Consider the following 18,963-nt stretch of genomic DNA (forward strand, 5'->3'; position numbering starts at 1 on the left):
GGGCTTGACAACTGGTGTGCGCCTCAAGGCAAACTTTACTCAGATCTCTTATTGACTGGAATAAGATTTATGGCGCAAGGAACGTCGTCGCTGCTCATGAATTTGGGATTGAGGCGTGAGATTGCCATAAGCTGCAACATTTTAGCGCTGCCTCATGATGCGCCAAAATTATTTGGCTTATCAAAGTTTTTTATGTCAGAATTCTGCTTTGATGAATTTGGGCCATTCTGTTTCTTTTATGGTTGGAACATGTCCTTTTTATAATAAAGGGACGAGTAAATGAGGCCTTAATGATGGGAATCCTATACCCTGAGATTGTGTACATCCTCATTTAGCGGCCAGTGTTTTGAGCATATGAAATGTAAGCACTCAGCTGACAATGGTGAAAACAAAGTAGCTTTTTATTTTTAATATGACCTACAACCATGAAACATTATTGAAATCCTGTTCCTCGCACTTGCGCCTTAAGCTCGTTGCTTTTAATCTTGGATGCGTTGGGTCGACAGCTTGAAAAATATGTACAAAATCTTTATATAAATTACTTTTAATTTTTAAAGTCTTTAATTATCAATCCACCTAAAATAAAGGTGCAATCACTCGATCGTATATTTAATGTATTTTTTTGCAAGAAAAAGAACCAATGTCCGTGAGCTGGAAAATCTATAGGGGAAGTTTTCCTGCTCTTCTTGGATGGGATCCACTAACATGTTCGCGAGAAATTTACAAGTGAAAATTCGGTCATGAGCATGTACTGTCATCATGTGTACAAAGACTAAGCGATTCTAACCACGGAGAAATAAGTCCCCAACCTGTGCTCAGTCATGTACTACACATCTTCTAATGAATGGGGAGCAGAGAGTCTTGTGCAGACACTGATCCACTGCAGCCTTCCGATAATCAGGGTCTAAAGAGGAACAAAATACAAGTGTCATTGCAATATCAACCTGACTGCAATTCTTTTGGTCTGTGTCAATTTTTTTTTTTTTTCAATTCATTGGTCCTCCATTATTGTCATATGAAGAAAAATTAACTACTCTATGGGTTTTTCAAAACTTCTATTAACTGCTTAGTGAAAAGGAGATAGCACATGAATGGCATTAAAGTGCTATAATTGTTTTTCGAGGGCCCATAAGTATAATTAAAAAATCAGACATTTTTGTTTTGTAGCCAAACCAGTCCACAAGAATAAAAAATTGTAGATGTGAACATACCCATAGGCAAAAATGAGTAGGTGTTCTTCCCGTGAAAAACGTGTCTAGAATACTTACAAAACGACGGGCCTATTTTATGTATTTTAAAGTCCAACCTGAAAATGTCAACCCAATATCATAGAATCTGGACTTTATTCATATAGCAGCAAGTGATCTGTTAAACAGGGAATTCACAGATTACTGGCTGCAGCGTGAATAAAAAACTGGTCATATTGTGTACTCATAACCCAGTTTGTCACCCTATAAATCCATTATGCAATAGATATATAGGGTCATCCCAGAAACATCCATGTCACCAGAGCCCACCAATCAAGCTTACCTGTTCTCTTTATTCTCAGATGTTTTCTGCCATGATGGTTTTGTTTCATTTTTACAATACCGAGCTAATATCTAAAAACAGAAGACACGTTTGTTTCATGAAAGACCATAATTTGCAAATAATTACTGTAGTACAGATAATGGAACATATTTACAATAACGTCTAATTCTTAGACAGTGCAAACGTAGACTACATAGTCAAGAAGTGGACCAGATTTCACATTTTTCATGTTGAACTGACACACAAGGCAATAGTGGCTGCAGAGCCGAAAAAAACGTGTTTTTATTTTGCCTCTTTGTTGTGGAGATATTAGCAATCAAGTAATTTGGCACCTAATGAGTTAAACAGTCAGTTTTCACTGGGGGGGGGGGGGGGCATGTGCTTCTCCCTGTGAGAGTTGTCCAATCAAAAGTAGGCAGCAACATCCTAAAGAGAACACCCCCACCATAGCTTGGGTTTCTCCATGTGTCAGATGTAAGGATACAAAGCTGATCTCCTGGTCTCACCTCCTGTATGATTAGACAGTGCTGGGAATAGAGTCCAGATGACTCACACCTTTCAGATAAGGTCCCTGTTAGGCAAACCACTGCTAACAACCACTTAGACTTAAAGGTATCTCATTACATGCCAATACTTTGATTGCTAATATCTCTGCAACGAAGAGGCAAAGTAATTAAAAAAAAACCAAAACATTTTATTCCGCTCTGCAGTCACTATTATATTGTGTGTCCAGGTCAACATGAAAAATTGTGAAAAGTTCTCTTGAAAGGAGATGTCTGGGGAAAATAAAGTTATCACTTGTTGATTGTCTAGGATCTGATCGCTGGGACTTTTATCCCTACTAGGGCTCAGTCCAACGACCGTGATACATGCATGATTATCGCATCCCAATACTCAGACTGGCCATCAGCTATTCTGACCTGAGCGTGACAGCTGCATAGAAACATAGGCTGTCACACTTAAGTCAGGAGAGCCAACGGCCAGGCCGAGAAGTGCGATGCAAATAAGGCAACCTGACTGCACCCTTAGGGCACAGTTAGACAGCCATATATTTGGGCAAAGATCGCAATGCAATGTTCGGCTTGGCCAATGGCTCTCCCTACCGGAGTGTGAGAGCATGTATTTCTATGCAGCTGTCATGGTTGGGTCGGGAGAGCTGCCGGCTAGTCCGAGAATTGTGTTGCGATCCTCAGTTATACAGCCGCTTTCCTTATACTGGAGCTGCAGTGTGCATGCTTGACCGCCAATCCAGTCATTCTCTGCTTTTTCCAACAGTCCCATGAAGAACGAATGAAGCGGCGGTCAGGCAGTTTTGTAAATGGGGATAAAAATTATTATTCCACTGACTGATGCTGCTCTGGCGTGATGTTGGATCTTCTTGGATCAATAAGTTATCACCGGTCCTGCAGATAGCTGTTAACTGGGTTTTCCCAGAATAATCCCATTTACCGTAAATTAGGCAGAGATAAGTTTACACGACCTATTCGTTTTCTTAAAATTGCACCAAAATTGTGCAGCAGTTGTTTGGCGCGTGGTGTTGCAAGTTAGCAGAAATGCCACAACCCTTGTTTTTACCGACTGTCCCAAAATGCAATAGCTGCAATGAATAGCTGCAAAGCTGGAGTCACACAAAGCATTTTATGCACATTTTTAAAACTACAAACATCAGCGGTGCCATCAAATGTTACTTTAAAACCTATAGCAAATTCTACAGCGTTTTGTCTTTTGGAATTTGCACCCTATTTTTTTCAGTACTCGGCATGCTCTGGGTAGGGTGTTTTTTATTTCATAGACTTCTCTATTGGACTTGAAAAATGTAATTAAAAAAACTGAACAAGAAGGAGTGTGTGAATAAGACTGAATAATGCAGGAGCGCGGTGCAGCCAGTAGTCGGAGTGTAAGCACATGCTGTGATGTACGGACCGGCCGCAGGGCTCCTGACCCAAACTCATGTACGCCTATGAGGCTGAGTGTGTCGGAGACGAGAAGCCGGCCTAAGGGTACGTTCACACATACTAATTTATCACCACGGATTTTGCCTGGGATTCACAACAAATTTGCCTCAAAATATGCATGGCATGCTCAATTTCCATTGCATTTTTTTTTAGCAATACCAATAATAAAATACGATAAGAAACAGCACGACAGAGACCTGCGAAATATCCTCAGTGATGCAGGACGTCATCTCCGGACGGGTGGGTGTCCACAACAGGTGTTCGTACTTTGACACTTTGGGAGGAGAGGCCAGCTTCAGATTGTGCTGTGGAGAAATTACCACTTAGCTTTTTACAACATTTTACCAGGCACCTTCAAAGGGGATCTGTCAGCAGATTTCACAAGTCAACCTGCATACATTATTAAAAATAGATTTATTGGACCCAATGAGACTGATGTACTTCTTTGAAAACCTCCGTTGCAATGGATGTGCAGTGCTTTTTGATAGTTCGGCCTCAAATACTCAAATAGAGCATTTTAAGAGTTCAATTCTAACCTGACTCTTAAAATGCTCATTTTATTGTGAAGCCATTCTGACACACATTTTTTACCAGCTACATCAGGTATAGGATATCGTTAATGAGTTATGCAGCGTGTATTGTAAAATCTGGTGACAGATTTCATTTTGATGGACATGAGAGTAGAGGATACCTTGAGCAGGTCTTCAGTTAAGCAGGAGGTCATTTCTGGACGGGGCGGAATGCCAATAGAGAAATCTCCCATCCTAGGGGGAGAGGACATCTTAGTTGGGTTTTCATAGTAATTATCAGAATGTGAAACTGGAGGAACAGCTTCTTGTAGGTTGTAGGAAAGCTCGGGCCTCGGAATAGGTTCGGTGATGTCCAGGGTTTTCTGAAAGAGTGATAAAGGACAAAAAAATTCTAGTTAGATACAACTAGGCACTTACTAATAATGGCATACAGATAAGCAGTACACAACGGTACATCGATAATGTTGGGCCAAATACATAAGGTGAGACGAGATCTAGTTCAGCAGCACTTTTCTGAATAGAACTTATCACTATCTGCCTTATACCGGTGCAGGCCACTTTACAACACTGCTAAGCTCACATCCAGCTTACACTTCTCCCCTCTCCCATTGCTTCTGTGGGTGCTGATGCTGCTGTGATCACAGCTAACAAGTTCTGTCTACATCTGCTAAGCTCACATCCAGCTTACACTCCTCCCCTCTCCCATTGCTTCTGTGGGTGCTGATGCTGCTGTGATCACAGCTAACAAGTTCTGCCTACATCTGCTAAGCTCACATCCAGCTTACATTCCTCCCCTCTCCCATTGCTTCTGTGGGTGCTGATGCTGCTGTGATCATAGCTAACAAGTTCTGTCTACATCTGCTAAGCTCACATCCAGCTTACATTCCTCCCCTCTCCCATTGCTTCTGTGGGTGCTGATGCTGCTGTGATCACAGCCAACAAGTTCTGCCTACATCTGCTAAGCTCACATCCAGCTTACACTCCTCCCCTCTCCCATTGCTTCTGTGGGTGCTGATGCTGCTGTGATCACAGCCAACAAGTTCTGTCTACATCTGCTAAGCTCACATCCAGCTTACACTCCTCCCCCCTCCCATTGCTTCTGTGGGTGCTGATGCTGCTGTGATCACAGCTAACAAGTTCTGTCTACATCTGCTAAGCTCACATCCAGCTTACACTCCTCCCCTCTCCCATTGCTTCTGTGGGTGCTGATGCTGCTGTGATCACAGCTAACAAGTTCTGCCTACATCTGTAGGCTCACATCCAGCTTACACTCCTCCCCTCTCCCATTGCTTCTGTGGGTGCAGATGCTGCTGTGATCACAGCCAACAAGTTCTGCCTACATCTGCTAAGCTCACATCCAGCTTACACTCCTCCCCTCTCCCATTGCTTCTGTGGGTGCTGATGCTGCTGTGATCACAGCTAACAAGTTCTGTCTACATCTGCTAAGCTCACATCCAGCTTACACTCCTCCCCTCTCCCATTGCTTCTGTGGGTGCTGATGCTGCTGTGATCACAGCTATCAAGTTCTGTCTACATCTGCTAAGCTCACATCCAGCTTACACTCCTTGCCTCTCCCATTGCTTCTGTGGGTGCTGATGCTGCTGTGATCACAGCTAACAAGTTCTGTCTACATCTGCTAAGCTCACATCCAGCTTACATTCCTCCCCTCTCCCATTGCTTCTGTGGGTGCAGATGCTGCTGTGATCACAGCTATCAAGTTCTGCCTACATCTGCTAAGCTCACATCCAGCTTACATTCCTCCCCTCTCCCATTGCTTCTGTGGGTGCAGATGCTGCTGTGATCACAGGTAACAAGTTCTGCCTACATCTGCTAAGCTCACATCCAGCTTACATTCCTCCCCTCTCCCATTTCTTCTGTGGGTGCAGATGCTGCTGTGATCACAGGTAACAAGTTCTGCCTACATCTGCTAAGCTCACATCCAGCTTACACTCCTCCCCTCTCCCATTGCTTCTGTGGGTGCAGATGCTGCTGTGATCACAGGTAACAAGTTCTGCCTACATCTGCTAAGCTCACATCCAGCTTACATTCCTCCCCTCTCCCATTTCTTCTGTGGGTGCAGATGCTGCTGTGATCACAGGTAACAAGTTCTGCCTACATCTGCTAAGCTCACATCCAGCTTACACTCCTCCCCTCTCCCATTTCTTCTGTGGGTGCAGATGCTGCTGTGATCACAGGTAACAAGTTCTGCCTACATCTGCTAAGCTCACATCCAGCTTACACTCCTCCCCTCTCCCATTGCTTCTGTGGGTGCAGATGCTGCTGTGATCACAGGTAACAAGTTCTGCCTACATCTGCTAAGCTCACATCCAGCTTACATTCCTCCCCTCTCCCATTGCTTGTATCGGTGCAGATGCTGCTGTGATCACAGCCAACAAGTTCTGCCTACATCTGCTAAGCTCACATCCAGCTTACACTCCTCCCCTCTCCCATTGCTTCTGTGGGTGCAGATGCTGCTGTGATCACAGGTAACAAGTTCTGCCTACATCTGCTAAGCTCACATCCAGCTTACACTCCTCCCCTCTCCCATTGCTTCTGTGGGTGCAGATGCTGCTGTGATCACAGGTAACAAGTTCTGCCTACATCTGCTAAGCTCACATCCAGCTTACACTCCTCCCCTCTCCCATTGCTTCTGTGGGTGCAGATGCTGCTGTGATCACAGGTAACAAGTTCTGCCTACATCTGCTAAGCTCACATCCAGCTTACATTCCTCCCCTCTCCCATTGCTTGTATCGGTGCAGATGCTGCTGTGATCACAGTTCTGTTTACATTGGGAAAACTTGTAATTGCAGTTTTCATCAGCAGTTATTGTTGCCTGATCTCTATCACTATGGTGGGATTAATTTAATGGTTTTCTTCTCTGTTACCTATTGAAATGAACAGAGTGATTAATCCAAAGTTTTGTCTTCAGAACCTCCTGATCGCTAGGGAGGGGTGGGGCGGTGCATTGACGATTGACAATTCATGTCGGCAGCACAGTCATACTGTTGGACCAAACTGTGTAGCATTGGAAGAGTACAGTGAAGCCTATACTGTCCAGGATCTGGGGGAACAACAGTGCGCTCCAGTGATCCTGGCCAGCCTCGGTGCATTGCTTACCAGCAGCAGTGATCAGTTCCCGCTGCAGTGAGCAGTAGGCAAAATGAAAAAAAATAAAGATTCGGGGACAATAAGGAAAAATTTTAATAAGTAAATTACAAGCTGCTTAATTTTACAAGTCTTAGAAGATGGGAATAACCCTGTTAAAAGTTCTGAGACGGATAAAAATTTAGTTTTTCATACAGTTTACTTTTTCAGTGGTTTTAGATCAGATGTTTCTACAGTTACTGCACTACAATTATCAGCATTTCATACAATATTAAACCTTTATTGACCAATACATCAAATTTATGTAAAGACTCACTATTCACAGTGCTGACCCTTATTTTTCAGGACCTCTACCTTTTGCCCCGACAGCTGGATATCATCTTCTGGGCTAATTCTTGGCTAATGACAACCCATTCTTGTCTAATCAGTGCTTGGAGCTTATCACAATTTCTGTGATTTTGCACCCGCTTTTTCAGGATTGACCGCAGATTCTCAGTGGGAGTGAGATCTGGCGAGTTTCCTGGCCATGGACACAAAATGTTAATGTTTTATTCACCGAGGGGCTGGGCATGTGCAGCAACTTCCAAATTTCATAATTGAGCTGAGAAATGCCCAGCTCCGGCAATGACCGCGCCTGCATGAGATTTCGGCTAGAGAAGGCAGGTCACAAAAAAAGCAGTGTCCCGTCATAAACTGTAGACAGGTGGAAGACGACCAAGTGCAAAGTCCAGTAACAGCCACTTGCGCCTCTTCAGCATAAAACGTCCACGGCCGATTACAAAAGAATGATAAACAGATTTCAGAAAAAAGAAGTAATTTTGATCAGCTTTGAAGCGCTATTACAACCAGTCTTTAGTTAAAGGGAATAGTCAGATGGATTTTGCTATGCAAAATGAGAGCAGCATGGGCTAAAGCCTGAGACCCTGATGTCAGTGAAGTGTCCGTTATTATGCTGTGTGCTGCTGTTCTAATACAATCAGTGTTTTACTAGCAGGAGAGGACTAGCTGCACTTGTGCCTCCTGGTCCAGCTCTGGCCCCAGCACTGATTAGCAGTTCACAGTCTATATACACAGGAAGCTGTGGTGTGGGCAGGGGCAGCTTTCTGAGCTCTGCTACATCTAAAAACTGCATCACAACTGCTGTGTCCAGCAGGAATCAGGGTCTCTTTTCCTACATTATGTTGCTTAGATGAGGTAGCAAAAACATGCTGACAGCTTCTTTTTAACCTCTTTACCACCATGGGTTTTTCCATAGTTACATAGGTTCAAAAAAAGACCTCGGTCCACCAAGTTCAACCTTTCTCCACCAGTTATACATTTTGTCACTAAATTATCTATAACCCCCAACATGTGTACTGAGGAAATCATCCAGCCCGTGTATAAAAGCAGTTAGAGCGTCTGCCATTACCACTAGTGATGAGTGAATATACTTGTTACTCGAGATTTCTCCAGCATGCTCGGGTGTCCTCCGAGTATTTTTTAGTGCTCGGAGATTTAGTTTTTCTTGCCGCAGCTGAATGATTTACATCTATTAGCCAGCATAAGTACATGTGGGGATTCCCTAGCAACCAGGCAACCCCCACATGTACTTATGCTGGCTAACAGATGTAAATCATTCAGCTGGGCAAGAAAAACTAAATCTCCGAGCACTAAAAAATACTCGGAGGACACCCAAGCGTGCTCGGGAAATCTCGAGTAACGAGTATATTCGCTCATCACTAATTACTACCTCTTGTGGTCGGCATTGCACAGTCTGACTGCTCTAACTGTAAAGAACCCTTTCCTGTTTAGTTGCCGGAATCGCCTCTCTTCCACCCATAATAAGTGCCCCCTGGTCCTTAGTATGGTCCTTAGAAGGAATAGGATAAGTCATGTACCAGTCCTTTGTACTGACCACACATATATTTATACATGTAAATGAGATCCCCTCTGAGGCGTCTTTTTTTTCTAAGCTAAACAATCCCAGATTTCCATCCTCTCATCATATGAGCGGCCTTCCATGCCTCCTAATGGTATAGTTGCAGCCTTTGCACTGACTAACTTCTGAATATTCTTTTTATAATGTGGAGCCTAAAACTGATCCCATATTTTAGATGTGGCCGCACCAGTGATTTATAAGAGGCAACAATAACGTTGGGATAGCGGGATTTTTGCTCTCTTTTTATACATCCTAAAATCTGCCATTTTTAGTTTTCTGTTTGTTTTTTTTTTGCTCCCCTTTACCCAAAGCCATAACTTTTTTATTTTTCCATCAAGATGGCCATTGAAGAATTATTTTTCCCAGGACGAGTTGTACTTTTGAACAACACCATTGGCTTTACCATATAGTGTACTGGAAAACAGGAAAGAAAATTCAAAGTGCGGAGAATTTGCAAAAAAAGTTAAATTCCACAATTGTTCTTTGTTTGTTTTTTTTTCCACCAGGTTCACTAAATGCTGAAACTGAGCTGCCATTATGATTCTCCAGGTCATTACGAGCTCATAGACACCAAACATGTCTAGGTTCTTTGGATTTTTTTCACCACTTAAATAAAAATAAAAGGTTGTCAAAAGAAAAAAAAAATGCCGCCATATTCCGAGACCTGTAGCTTCTCCATTTTTTGGGATCTCGGGCTGGGTGAATGCTTATTTTCTGAGTGTCAAGCTGAAGTTTTTATTGATTCCATTTTGGTGCAGATACGATCTTTTGATTGCCCATTATTGCATTTTAATGCAATGTTGTGGCGACCAAAAAAACGTAAATCAGGCGTTTGGTAAACAGCGTAACAAGAAAAAAAATCAATCGGATTAATTCTTTTTATATATTGATTGGGCGATTCTGAACACGGCGATACCAAATATGTGGGGTTTTTTTTAATTGTTTTATTTAGAATAGGGCAAAAGGGGGGATTTAAATATATATATATATATATATATATATATATATATATATATATATATATATATATATATTGCACTTTGCAATTCATCTGATCACTCTTCATACAAATCTAGAATTAGCCCCTTAGCAACCGCTGATACGCCTTAAAACGGCGGCAGTTAGGGGTACTTATTCCTCATTGCCGCTTTTTAACGGTGCTGAGAAATAATTTTATAGTGCCCCCCCAGCGTCGGAAAAATCTCCGGGGATTCGGCTACCGAGGGTAGCTGTGACCATAGAGAACATGATTCGGCTTGGTCTTCATCATCCCCAGTGAACAACGGCGACCGCAAAAAAAAATAAAAATAATAAAAAAGATCAGATTTTCCATTTATTTCTCTCTCATCTGATATGATCTAGCATACCAGAGGTGAGAGAAATGGGGTCCCCTGAGCTCTGTCCTCCAGCAGAAAATGGCAGGCGCATGCGCCAGCCGAAAGGTGCCGGCCAGCACCCGTAACAATAGGAGAATTTTCCTATTGGTTCATTTTAATCATTGTGATAGAGCCTATCACAATGATCAAAATAAAAAAAATTGTAAATCAAACCCCATCCTCTTATAAACCCCTTAGTTAGGTAAAAATAATAAAATAAAAATGTTTTTCCATTTTTCCGTTAGGGTTGGGGTTAGAGCTAGGGATAGGGTTGGGCTAGGGTTAGGGTGGTGCTGTTGAGGTTAGGGTGGTGATGCTGGGGTTAGGGTTCGAGTTAGAATTGGGGGGGTTTCCACTGTTTAGGTACATCAGGAGGTCTCCAAATGCGACATGGTGCCTGCCATTGATTCCAGCCAATTATGGGTTCAAAAAGTCAAATGGTGCTCCCTCCCTTGTCAGCCCTGCCATGCGCCCAAACAGTGGCTTTTCCTCACATACCGGGTATCGGTGTACTCAGGAGAAATGGCACAACAAAATTTGTGGTCCATTTTTTCCTGATACCCTTGTGAAAATAAAAAAGTTTGGTTCCAAACTAAATTTGTGAAAAAAGTAAAAATGTTCATTTTTTCCTTCCACATTGCTTTAGTTCTCATGAAGCACCTGAAGGGTTAATAAACTTCTTGAATGTGGTTTTGCGCACCTTGAGGGGTGCACTTTTTAGAATGGTGTCACTTTAGGGTATTTTCTGTTATGTTGACCCCCCCAAACTCACTTCAAATGTTAGGTGGTCCCTAACAAAATGGTTTTGTAAATTTGTTTGGAAAAATTAGAAAATCGCTGGTCAAATTTTACTTTATAACTTCCTAACAAAAAAAAAAAATATGTTTCCAAAATTGTGCTGCTGTAAAGTAGACATGTGGGAAATGTTATTTATTAACTATATTGTGTGACACCACTCTCCAATTTAAGGGTACAAATATTAAAACTTTGAAAACTGCAACATTTTCAAAATTTATTTTTTTTTCATAAATAAACGCAAGTCATATCAAAGAAATGTTACCACTAACATGAAGTACAATATGTCACGAAAAAACATTCTCAGAATCACCGGGATCCGTTGAAGCGTTCCAGAGTTATAACCTCATAAAGTGACAGTGGTCAGAAGTGTAAAAATTGGCCGGGTCATTAAGTACAAAATTGGCTCTGTCACTAAAGGGTTAAAGATGTATTGTCACGTTTGGAAGGTATCCTGTGTATACATTGGATAGCGCATAATTTCCAGATTGATGGGTGTGAAAATGCTGACACTGCTACTAAGTAAAAAAAAACGGGGCACTGGAGAGGTGGCACGTCAAGCGCACTGCTGCTCTCTTCATTCTTACAGCGGTGCCGAAGACCAGTTGAACACAGCACTCCCATTAGAATGATTGTTGCTCCATTCAATCAGAGCTCTTTAAAGCCTCAGTTCTCGGGATCGTTTTGGGTTCTATTTGTCTGACCCCCAGCGATGAGGGAGTTATCCCCTTATCCAATGGATAGAGGATTACTTCGAAACTGCGCTCCCTCTTCGGCTCACATTGACAGTGCGCTCCCTTTTTGGCTCTGATGAGAAGTGACGAGCTGGCAAGAGAGTGCACTGTCGGTGCAAATTGTCCGGAGAGAACTTGGTGTGCATGAAAAGTAGAAACCAGTCTGCTCCAGAAGCAGTCATCACTTTCCCTGCTCAGTTAGATAGGGAGTAGAGAGGGAACGGTAGGAACTCTTTAATGAAAATATATTAGAAAAACGATTAGATTATTACATTGAATAGATTAGGATTGAATCAATGTTAGTTTCGGACCACCCCTTTAACTACAATAGAATGGATGTAAACACCGGTAATAAAGCATAAGGGTCGGACTTACCAGTGTGTCGCTCTTCAGCCACTTGGTCTTAAAGCTAGGTAATGGCGGAGTGTCTAAATTCTTAACCAACAAAGGCTCTTTACTTTCTGATGGTTCGGGATTTGTGCAGTTTAGGTCTTTCTTCTGCACCTTTAGTCCAGGTGTGCAGAAAGTCGGGGGACAAGGAGAATCCACGATGTCTGTACCTACGCAGTAAACATTAGGTTAATTGATTTTCATTTACCGTATATTTGCTGTCCAAATGTAGGGAAAATGAAGTGGCCTATGTGAGACCGCCGATTGGCTGCAGAGCTCCCGTGACAATGTCAAGTGAGCCCCGGCACCGACATTGCTGGAAAGAGGCCGGCATCGCAGGTGAGTATAGACTGTTTTCATGCGGGAATATAGTAATTAAGAAGGGGGTTGGCCACTATTGAACACCCCTTAAAAAGCTCTACTTGCCTCCTGCGATGTCAGCGCCGGGTCCCTCAGTGCTTGCGTAACAATCTTATGTCATGTGAGCGCTGTGGTGGCTAGTGGGCTGCAGAAATAACACCCCCCCAACACGTCGGCTTTAGTACGATAGAAGTATGAGCGCTGCACCACTCACGTGAGTGAAACATAATCCAGAAGGGGAGTACAAGGTTTTCTTTCTTTTTATTTTACTTGGGGAGACTACAGAATCTAAGAAGGCATTGTCCTAGTAGTGGACAACCCCTTTAATATGAGGGCAAACCAACTGGAAAAGTCTAAGATCATTTAGTAGTTGATACAAAATTACTTTTTTTAATGAAAAAGAATTGCTGCTTGTTACAGTGCACTGCGCCCCTCCTGCACACGCTGTCCTAAGGGTCCAGGACTAGACACAGGTCATTAAAGGCTCAGACATGCTTTTCATCATATGAGTCCAGACCACAGGGTGCCTGTTAGGTAGCCACTTACCACTCCTGTAAGTCAGATGGGCAGGGGTGGCCAGCAGATTTTTAATGTCCTTGGATGATGCTTTTGATTTCTCAGGACCACTGCAGGGGAATATAGCAGTAAGAAATATATTTATGGTCCATTTATACAAGTCTAGGGGTCTTGTCAAATATTTGCTCCTTAATAATATTAGAAAATACCTCCCATTACAAATGTAGTATAGTTCTTCTGATTATCTATGATGTTTACCCTATATACAGGGAATTGCAGTAGCTTCCATGATTACAACCACTAATTGTCACTAAGCTACTGCAATGCCCTGCTCATGTGGTAAGCGACATTGCTAATCATGAGAACTATACTACATTTCTAATTGGACGTATTTGCTAATATTATTACACCTACACATTGGGATAGGATCTTGGAGATAGGAATACTCCTTTAAAAGTCAGGAGGAGTCTGGATATTTGTGCACACGTCAGCTTATATACAAGCCTTCCTGGCACATACCTTTGTTTCTTCTTGTTTATCAGTGCCATTGTGTAGTCATCGTTCAGATTTGCGCTGTATTCACTTATCCCAAAGTGTTGGATTTGAGAGAAGTCTTCTTCATTACATAAGGCGTACTTTGGGGTCTTGGCCACGTTTATAGAGCGGATGTCTTGATATAAGGGTCTTGACTTCTCTTCTGGAGCCTTTTTATTAATCTGCGGATCCCACACTACGGGAAGCTGGTAATGAGACAGGCCAAAGTCAGAGAGCTGGGGGACGCGCATTAAATCCCATGCGCCCTGCTTCTCGATGAGTGGCGGAGGTGGAAGGTCTTGTGGATCAGAGCTCTGACAACTCTCATCGGCGCTCTCAGATGTGACTACTTCCTCAGCAGGGTCATCGTGTTCTGTAAATTCATGAATAAGGTGCAAAACGTAGATTAAAGGAACACTACGAGCGATGTGTAAGAATACTGATCACATAGATGGATAATGTCAGTGATCCGAAAGCTAATGTATAGGGTTTACAAGCAGAAGCCACCAGATTAGTCAAGGTTGCTTTGGAAGCCTGATGCGGTTAAAGGTTAGAAAAGACTGAACATGTGCACAGCAAATTGTTTTCACACTGCTGTGCATATGTTAATTCTTTTTAAGATTTGGCACTTTTTCCGACAGCTTCCAGGTGGAATCAGCCTGAAAGACATTGTGTGCCCATGTCCTTACTGAGACTTGCAGGCGACGCTGTGTCACCACCGAGCCATAGTGTTACTGTACAATTACTTCCATATCATGTGCATATAATGTTACCTGCGGCTGCACGATCAGGCGGGTTATATCCGTACTTCTGAAACGTGTCTCTGATTTGTTGGAGGTCGGAGGCGTTTCTCCGCTGCAGCACTTTACAGATCTTTAGGAAATTATTCAGCTCTTGTCCTCTCTTTTCGGTTTTATCAATAGCGGCCTGTATATCACTCTGTAAAAAAGAGGGACAACCGGTGTATTTTATCAGAGGTGGAACAAAATACAAACGCCGCCTCTGCTACGCCTCCGCAGAAAATGCTGGGGAACAAAAAAAAAAAAGCGCAATGAGGTCTTATCTGATGATAAGGGGCAAGGAGGCGATTGTGTATCACACAACAATATCAGCTGCTGCAATCCCACAGATTAGAGCGCCACTCCACTCTTCTTTATTGCATAGCTGGAGTGGCGCTTTAAATGTTAGTGCCCTGCCCCGTCTCATACTCATCTGCCGCCGCCTTCATCGTTTTTTAGCTTTGCTCCCGTCGGTCTTCGGAGAAAAGTGACCTGCCGGCAGCTCCAGTGTTTCATGGAGCGGCGCGGCAGTAATTTTTCATTATGAGTCTATGAGAGTCTTGTTCTGGCTTTCATAGACTTGCAATGACCTCTTGTGACGTAGCTTCTGACTCCTGGCCAGACCGAAGCTGCTGTCACAAGATGGCGCCGCTGGACTGGAGGAAGACGCCGGTGGGTGAGTATATGACCTTACATTTAAAGCGCCACTCCAGTGCTGAAAAAAACAAAATGATGGAGTGGTGCTTTATCAAAAGGGTAATGTGTTAGGAAGGAGTAAGTGGATCCTCCGCGGTCTCTGTGTGTGTCTGGTCTTTTCCGGATGAAGAAGTTGGATGACTTCGAAATGCGTTGATAATAAATTGCAAACATTCATCTGGTCTCCTGTGATTTTCTTTTGGCTCTCATCAGCAGCGCAGAAGACCCAGTCACTGTTTTCTGCTAGGTATCCGTCACCCCATTACTGTTCTCTATGTACAGCCGGGGAATATGTGGTGTAATGCTACAGTAGAGAGATTTCGGACCTCGGATACCTGCGATCTCGAGAACAGGGATCCAGAGACCCACGTATTGCTGCGAATAAAGGGAATGGCCGTGCTTGCAGGACTCTTCATTCACTCCCCCCAAAACTATCCGAGCAAGTGTGTGTGGATAATGGGGAACATGTACTTCACCTTTACACCCGTGATGTCTGAGCGCAGATCATGCAGCACTCGCATTGGAGATTCTTCTTCATAGTCTGCAAGAACAAGAGGAAACACAAAGTAAGAATACAAAGAAAGAGGAAGTAAAGGGGGAAGGAGCGCATTTGTTTGGTTTGAAAGCGTAAGATTGATCAATATCAGATGCAGCGACCAGGACGCTGCCGACACCTGTGCCAACATGCGGTCTCTATGGATATCACGGTGGTTTTGTGGCCACAACTCGCCCACTAGCTGTACTCACCACTATCTTCCTGGGTGAACACTTGCTCAAGCTGCGCCGTCTCCTTCTCCAAAGTCAGCGCCAAGCACCTTAATTTGCTGAAGAAGTTCCCAGTCACTGACATGGCTGTAATGGAGAATGGCGTATACAATGCAGTATTATTCAGCCACACGTGAAAAAAAAAATCTGCATATTAACCATTTTAAACAAATCAAATTCCTGTTTCTAAGAGACTACATAGATTTGCATTGCTGATTGTAATATGACACTTGGATCAAAATTGGACGTCTCCAAATTTTTCCTCGAACCACTCGGTCCAAGGAAATGATTGGACATGGGCACGGCCACATAGAATATCATGGGCATGAGTGGTATCCAAGAAAACCACGGCGAGCGCTCCTCTGATACAGGCAGTTGTGTCAATGAGCCCTTTAAGAGGTTATCCAGGAGCGTATCACACAACTGATAGATCAGGCATGGATCTCTGCAGCACTTATATTGTCTCCTGTGCATGCTGATAAAGTTTAGTGCGTCAAAAAAAACATGATGAAACTTCCTTAGGTTTTTGCACCTACTCATTGCTTTCTATGGGTGAAAAAAAAAGCTACAAAAACGCTGAAACAAGCGACATGCTGCAGTTTTAAAAAATGCTGCAGTTTTCCAATTCAGTCAGGAAAAAAAACAATGCGTGTGTATGAGATTCCTGAAATCTCAGAGCTTTTGATCCACGACTGAATCAATAGGGTTTTACCAGAAATCAAAACAAAGCAGCTTTATTTAAAACATGACACACCAACAAGGGACAAAAACAAAATAAAATGGACTTAAAAAACGCACTCAAAAGTGCTAGTAGCCTAATTTACCTAAAAAGTACAAAAAAAGCTTCAACGTGAAAAACGCACCAAATACTCACCGTGGGAACATAGCCTAAAAGTGATAAGCTAACAAAAGAATAGGTGATAATTTGCAGAGCAATGGCGGGGTGACCACTGGAATCCCCAATAGTAGGTTGTATCGGGAACATACTAAAAAGAATGAACAAAACTTAATAACCTATTAGTATAAAGATAGAGGTATAATAGGATTCCTGAAGATCCGAGATGTGGAATAAGTGCAGATTATAGAGGAAGGAACATACATCAACCCCCTGTCCTGTATCACATAGGAAAAGATGCATTTGGAATATCCTATTTAGATAGCGAATGAACATGGAAAAAGTACAATGTATGGTGGAATGAACACGTCCCCTGTAAACATATACTGAATTCTCTGTGCTTGGAATGTGGGGACGGAGGATGGAACACGGAGTTTGTAGTGAAATGCAGACACGTTCCATATTCTTTAAACCGGCCAACAATTGCTCTGAAACATTACATATCAGGGTATTACATCATCAATGGACTGGGATGCTCTAAAACAGCGGACACGCACAGTAGCTCCAGATAGCCGCTGCTGCCGGACCTCCCCTTTAAGAGGTAAAGGATTTTTTTTTCCATCAGGAGTTGGACAGATGCAGCAGCATCCAACATGTGACCTATTCGTCGTCTGCATAAGAAGGTTGCGGTGTGGTCCTGCCCGGAGTAGAGCAGCATTTTCCCACCCTGGAGGTCGGATCGGGCAGGTTCAGGCGCTGGAGGAGCGTTATTGGCACTGGTGCAGCGATCCACTGACATTGTTAGTGACCAGGGTAGATCACACACATGGTGCTCACTGCACTACAGGCTGCACATGGCCCTGATCTGTGAGGCCCAGGATAGAGACTACACCGGCTCTATGGGACTGATGGAAAAAGCAGAGCGCAGCACGCTGGGGAGCACAGCACTGAGACCCCACTGACCCGCAAGTTATGATGCGTTTTATTGTTGGGAATATCCCTTCAAAGGATTGTCAGGACATGCTGGGAGTTGTAGTTTGGGCACAAGTTATAGACCACTGCTGCACACAATATAATCAGAGCATTAGATCCCAGCATGCAGCTGTGACTGGGCATGCTGGCACCTGTGGTGTACACTGGAAGTGACAATGTATCCCCTCCACCCCACCAGCTGATTGGGTCTCCACATGCAGCAGTGACAGGGCATGCTGGCACCTGTGGTGTAACACTGGGCAGGGATAATGTACCCCCCCCCCAGCTGATTAGTTCCCAGCATGCAGCTGTGACCGGGCATGCTGGCACCTGTAGTGCAGTGACTGATGCACTAGGTGTACACACAGTCAGTCAGTCCTATACGGTGTCCTATGCCGACCACTGAGACATACTGGGTGACGTTACCCCGCACCTGAGCTGCACGGTGACCGGCCCCGCTGTTCTCTGCTGCTTACACTCCGGACGTCCGCAGCCGCCAACAACTTGAATTTTTTTTTTCCCTTAACATTCGCTGTGAAAACTTTATTGACACAATTGGCCGTGCACAGGAGTGCAGGCATCGTCTTCTAACTTTCCTGCTGCCATCTAGTGGTGAGCTGTGGTAAAGACACTGGTGAGAAGAACCGGTGTCACAGCTACAGCAGCAGCGCACCGGAGGGGATTGTGGCCTTTATTATTTTATTATCGGTGCCGTGGGTGGGTTATGACTAGAAGCTGTCCAAGTAATGAACAATTTCTTTAACCCCTTCTCCCCCGGAGCTTTTTTCCTTTTTTTGTTTTTCGCTCCCCTCCTTCCCAGAGCCATAACTTTTTTATTTTTCCGTCAATTTGGCCATGTGAGGGCTTATTTTTTGTGGGATGAGTTGCACTTTTGAACAATACCATTGGTTTTACCATGTCGTGTAACAGAAAGCGGGAAAAAAAATTCCAAGTGCGATGAAATTGCAAAAAAAAGTGCAATCTCACACTTGTTTTTTGTTTGGCTTTTTTGCTAGGTTCACTAAATGCTATAAGTGACCTGCCATTATGATTCTCCAGGTCATTATGAGTTCATAGACATCAAACATGTCTAGGTTTCCTTTTATCTAAGTGGTAAAAAAAAAATCCAAAGTTTGCTAAAAAAAAAAAAAAAAAAAAAAATTTGCGCCATTT

At 43.3% G+C, this 18,963-nt stretch overlaps 1 protein-coding gene across 1 annotated transcript; it reads right to left on the reverse strand.

Annotated features, from left to right (window-relative positions):
- Window positions 1-383: 383 nt before the first annotated feature.
- SKA3 (spindle and kinetochore associated complex subunit 3) lies at window positions 384-18,456 on the reverse strand. The gene is made up of 11 exons (XM_077298379.1): window positions 18,224-18,456; window positions 15,966-16,070; window positions 15,695-15,759; window positions 14,517-14,682; window positions 13,729-14,116; window positions 13,240-13,319; window positions 12,319-12,503; window positions 4,177-4,377; window positions 3,683-3,790; window positions 1,531-1,601; window positions 384-904 (listed from the first exon to the last, which is right to left on the reverse strand). The coding sequence occupies exons 1-11, from the start codon at window positions 18,369-18,371 to the stop codon at window positions 898-900; spliced, it is 1,524 nt and encodes a 507-aa protein (XP_077154494.1). The 5' UTR covers window positions 18,372-18,456; the 3' UTR covers window positions 384-897.
- Between the last annotated feature and the right edge of the window lie 507 nt (window positions 18,457-18,963).

The sequence above is a fragment of the Ranitomeya variabilis genome, chromosome 3, assembly GCF_051348905.1.
Source record: "Ranitomeya variabilis isolate aRanVar5 chromosome 3, aRanVar5.hap1, whole genome shotgun sequence".
Lineage (NCBI taxonomy): Eukaryota > Metazoa > Chordata > Amphibia > Anura > Dendrobatidae > Ranitomeya > Ranitomeya variabilis.

Bases quoted from the DNA above. Each gene is read 5' to 3' on its own strand.
- SKA3 (XM_077298379.1), bottom strand. From the start codon at position 18,371: ATGCCTGCACTCCTGTGCACGGCCAATTGTGTCAATAAAGTTTTCACA. The intron at 13,320-13,728 runs GTATGTGCCAGG...ATTCCCCTGCAG, and splicing joins ATAAACAAGAAGAAACAAAG to TGGTCCTGAGAAATCAAAAG. The intron at 12,504-13,239 runs GTAAGTGGCTAC...TTTACTGCGTAG, and splicing joins CCATCTGACTTACAGGAGTG to GTACAGACATCGTGGATTCT.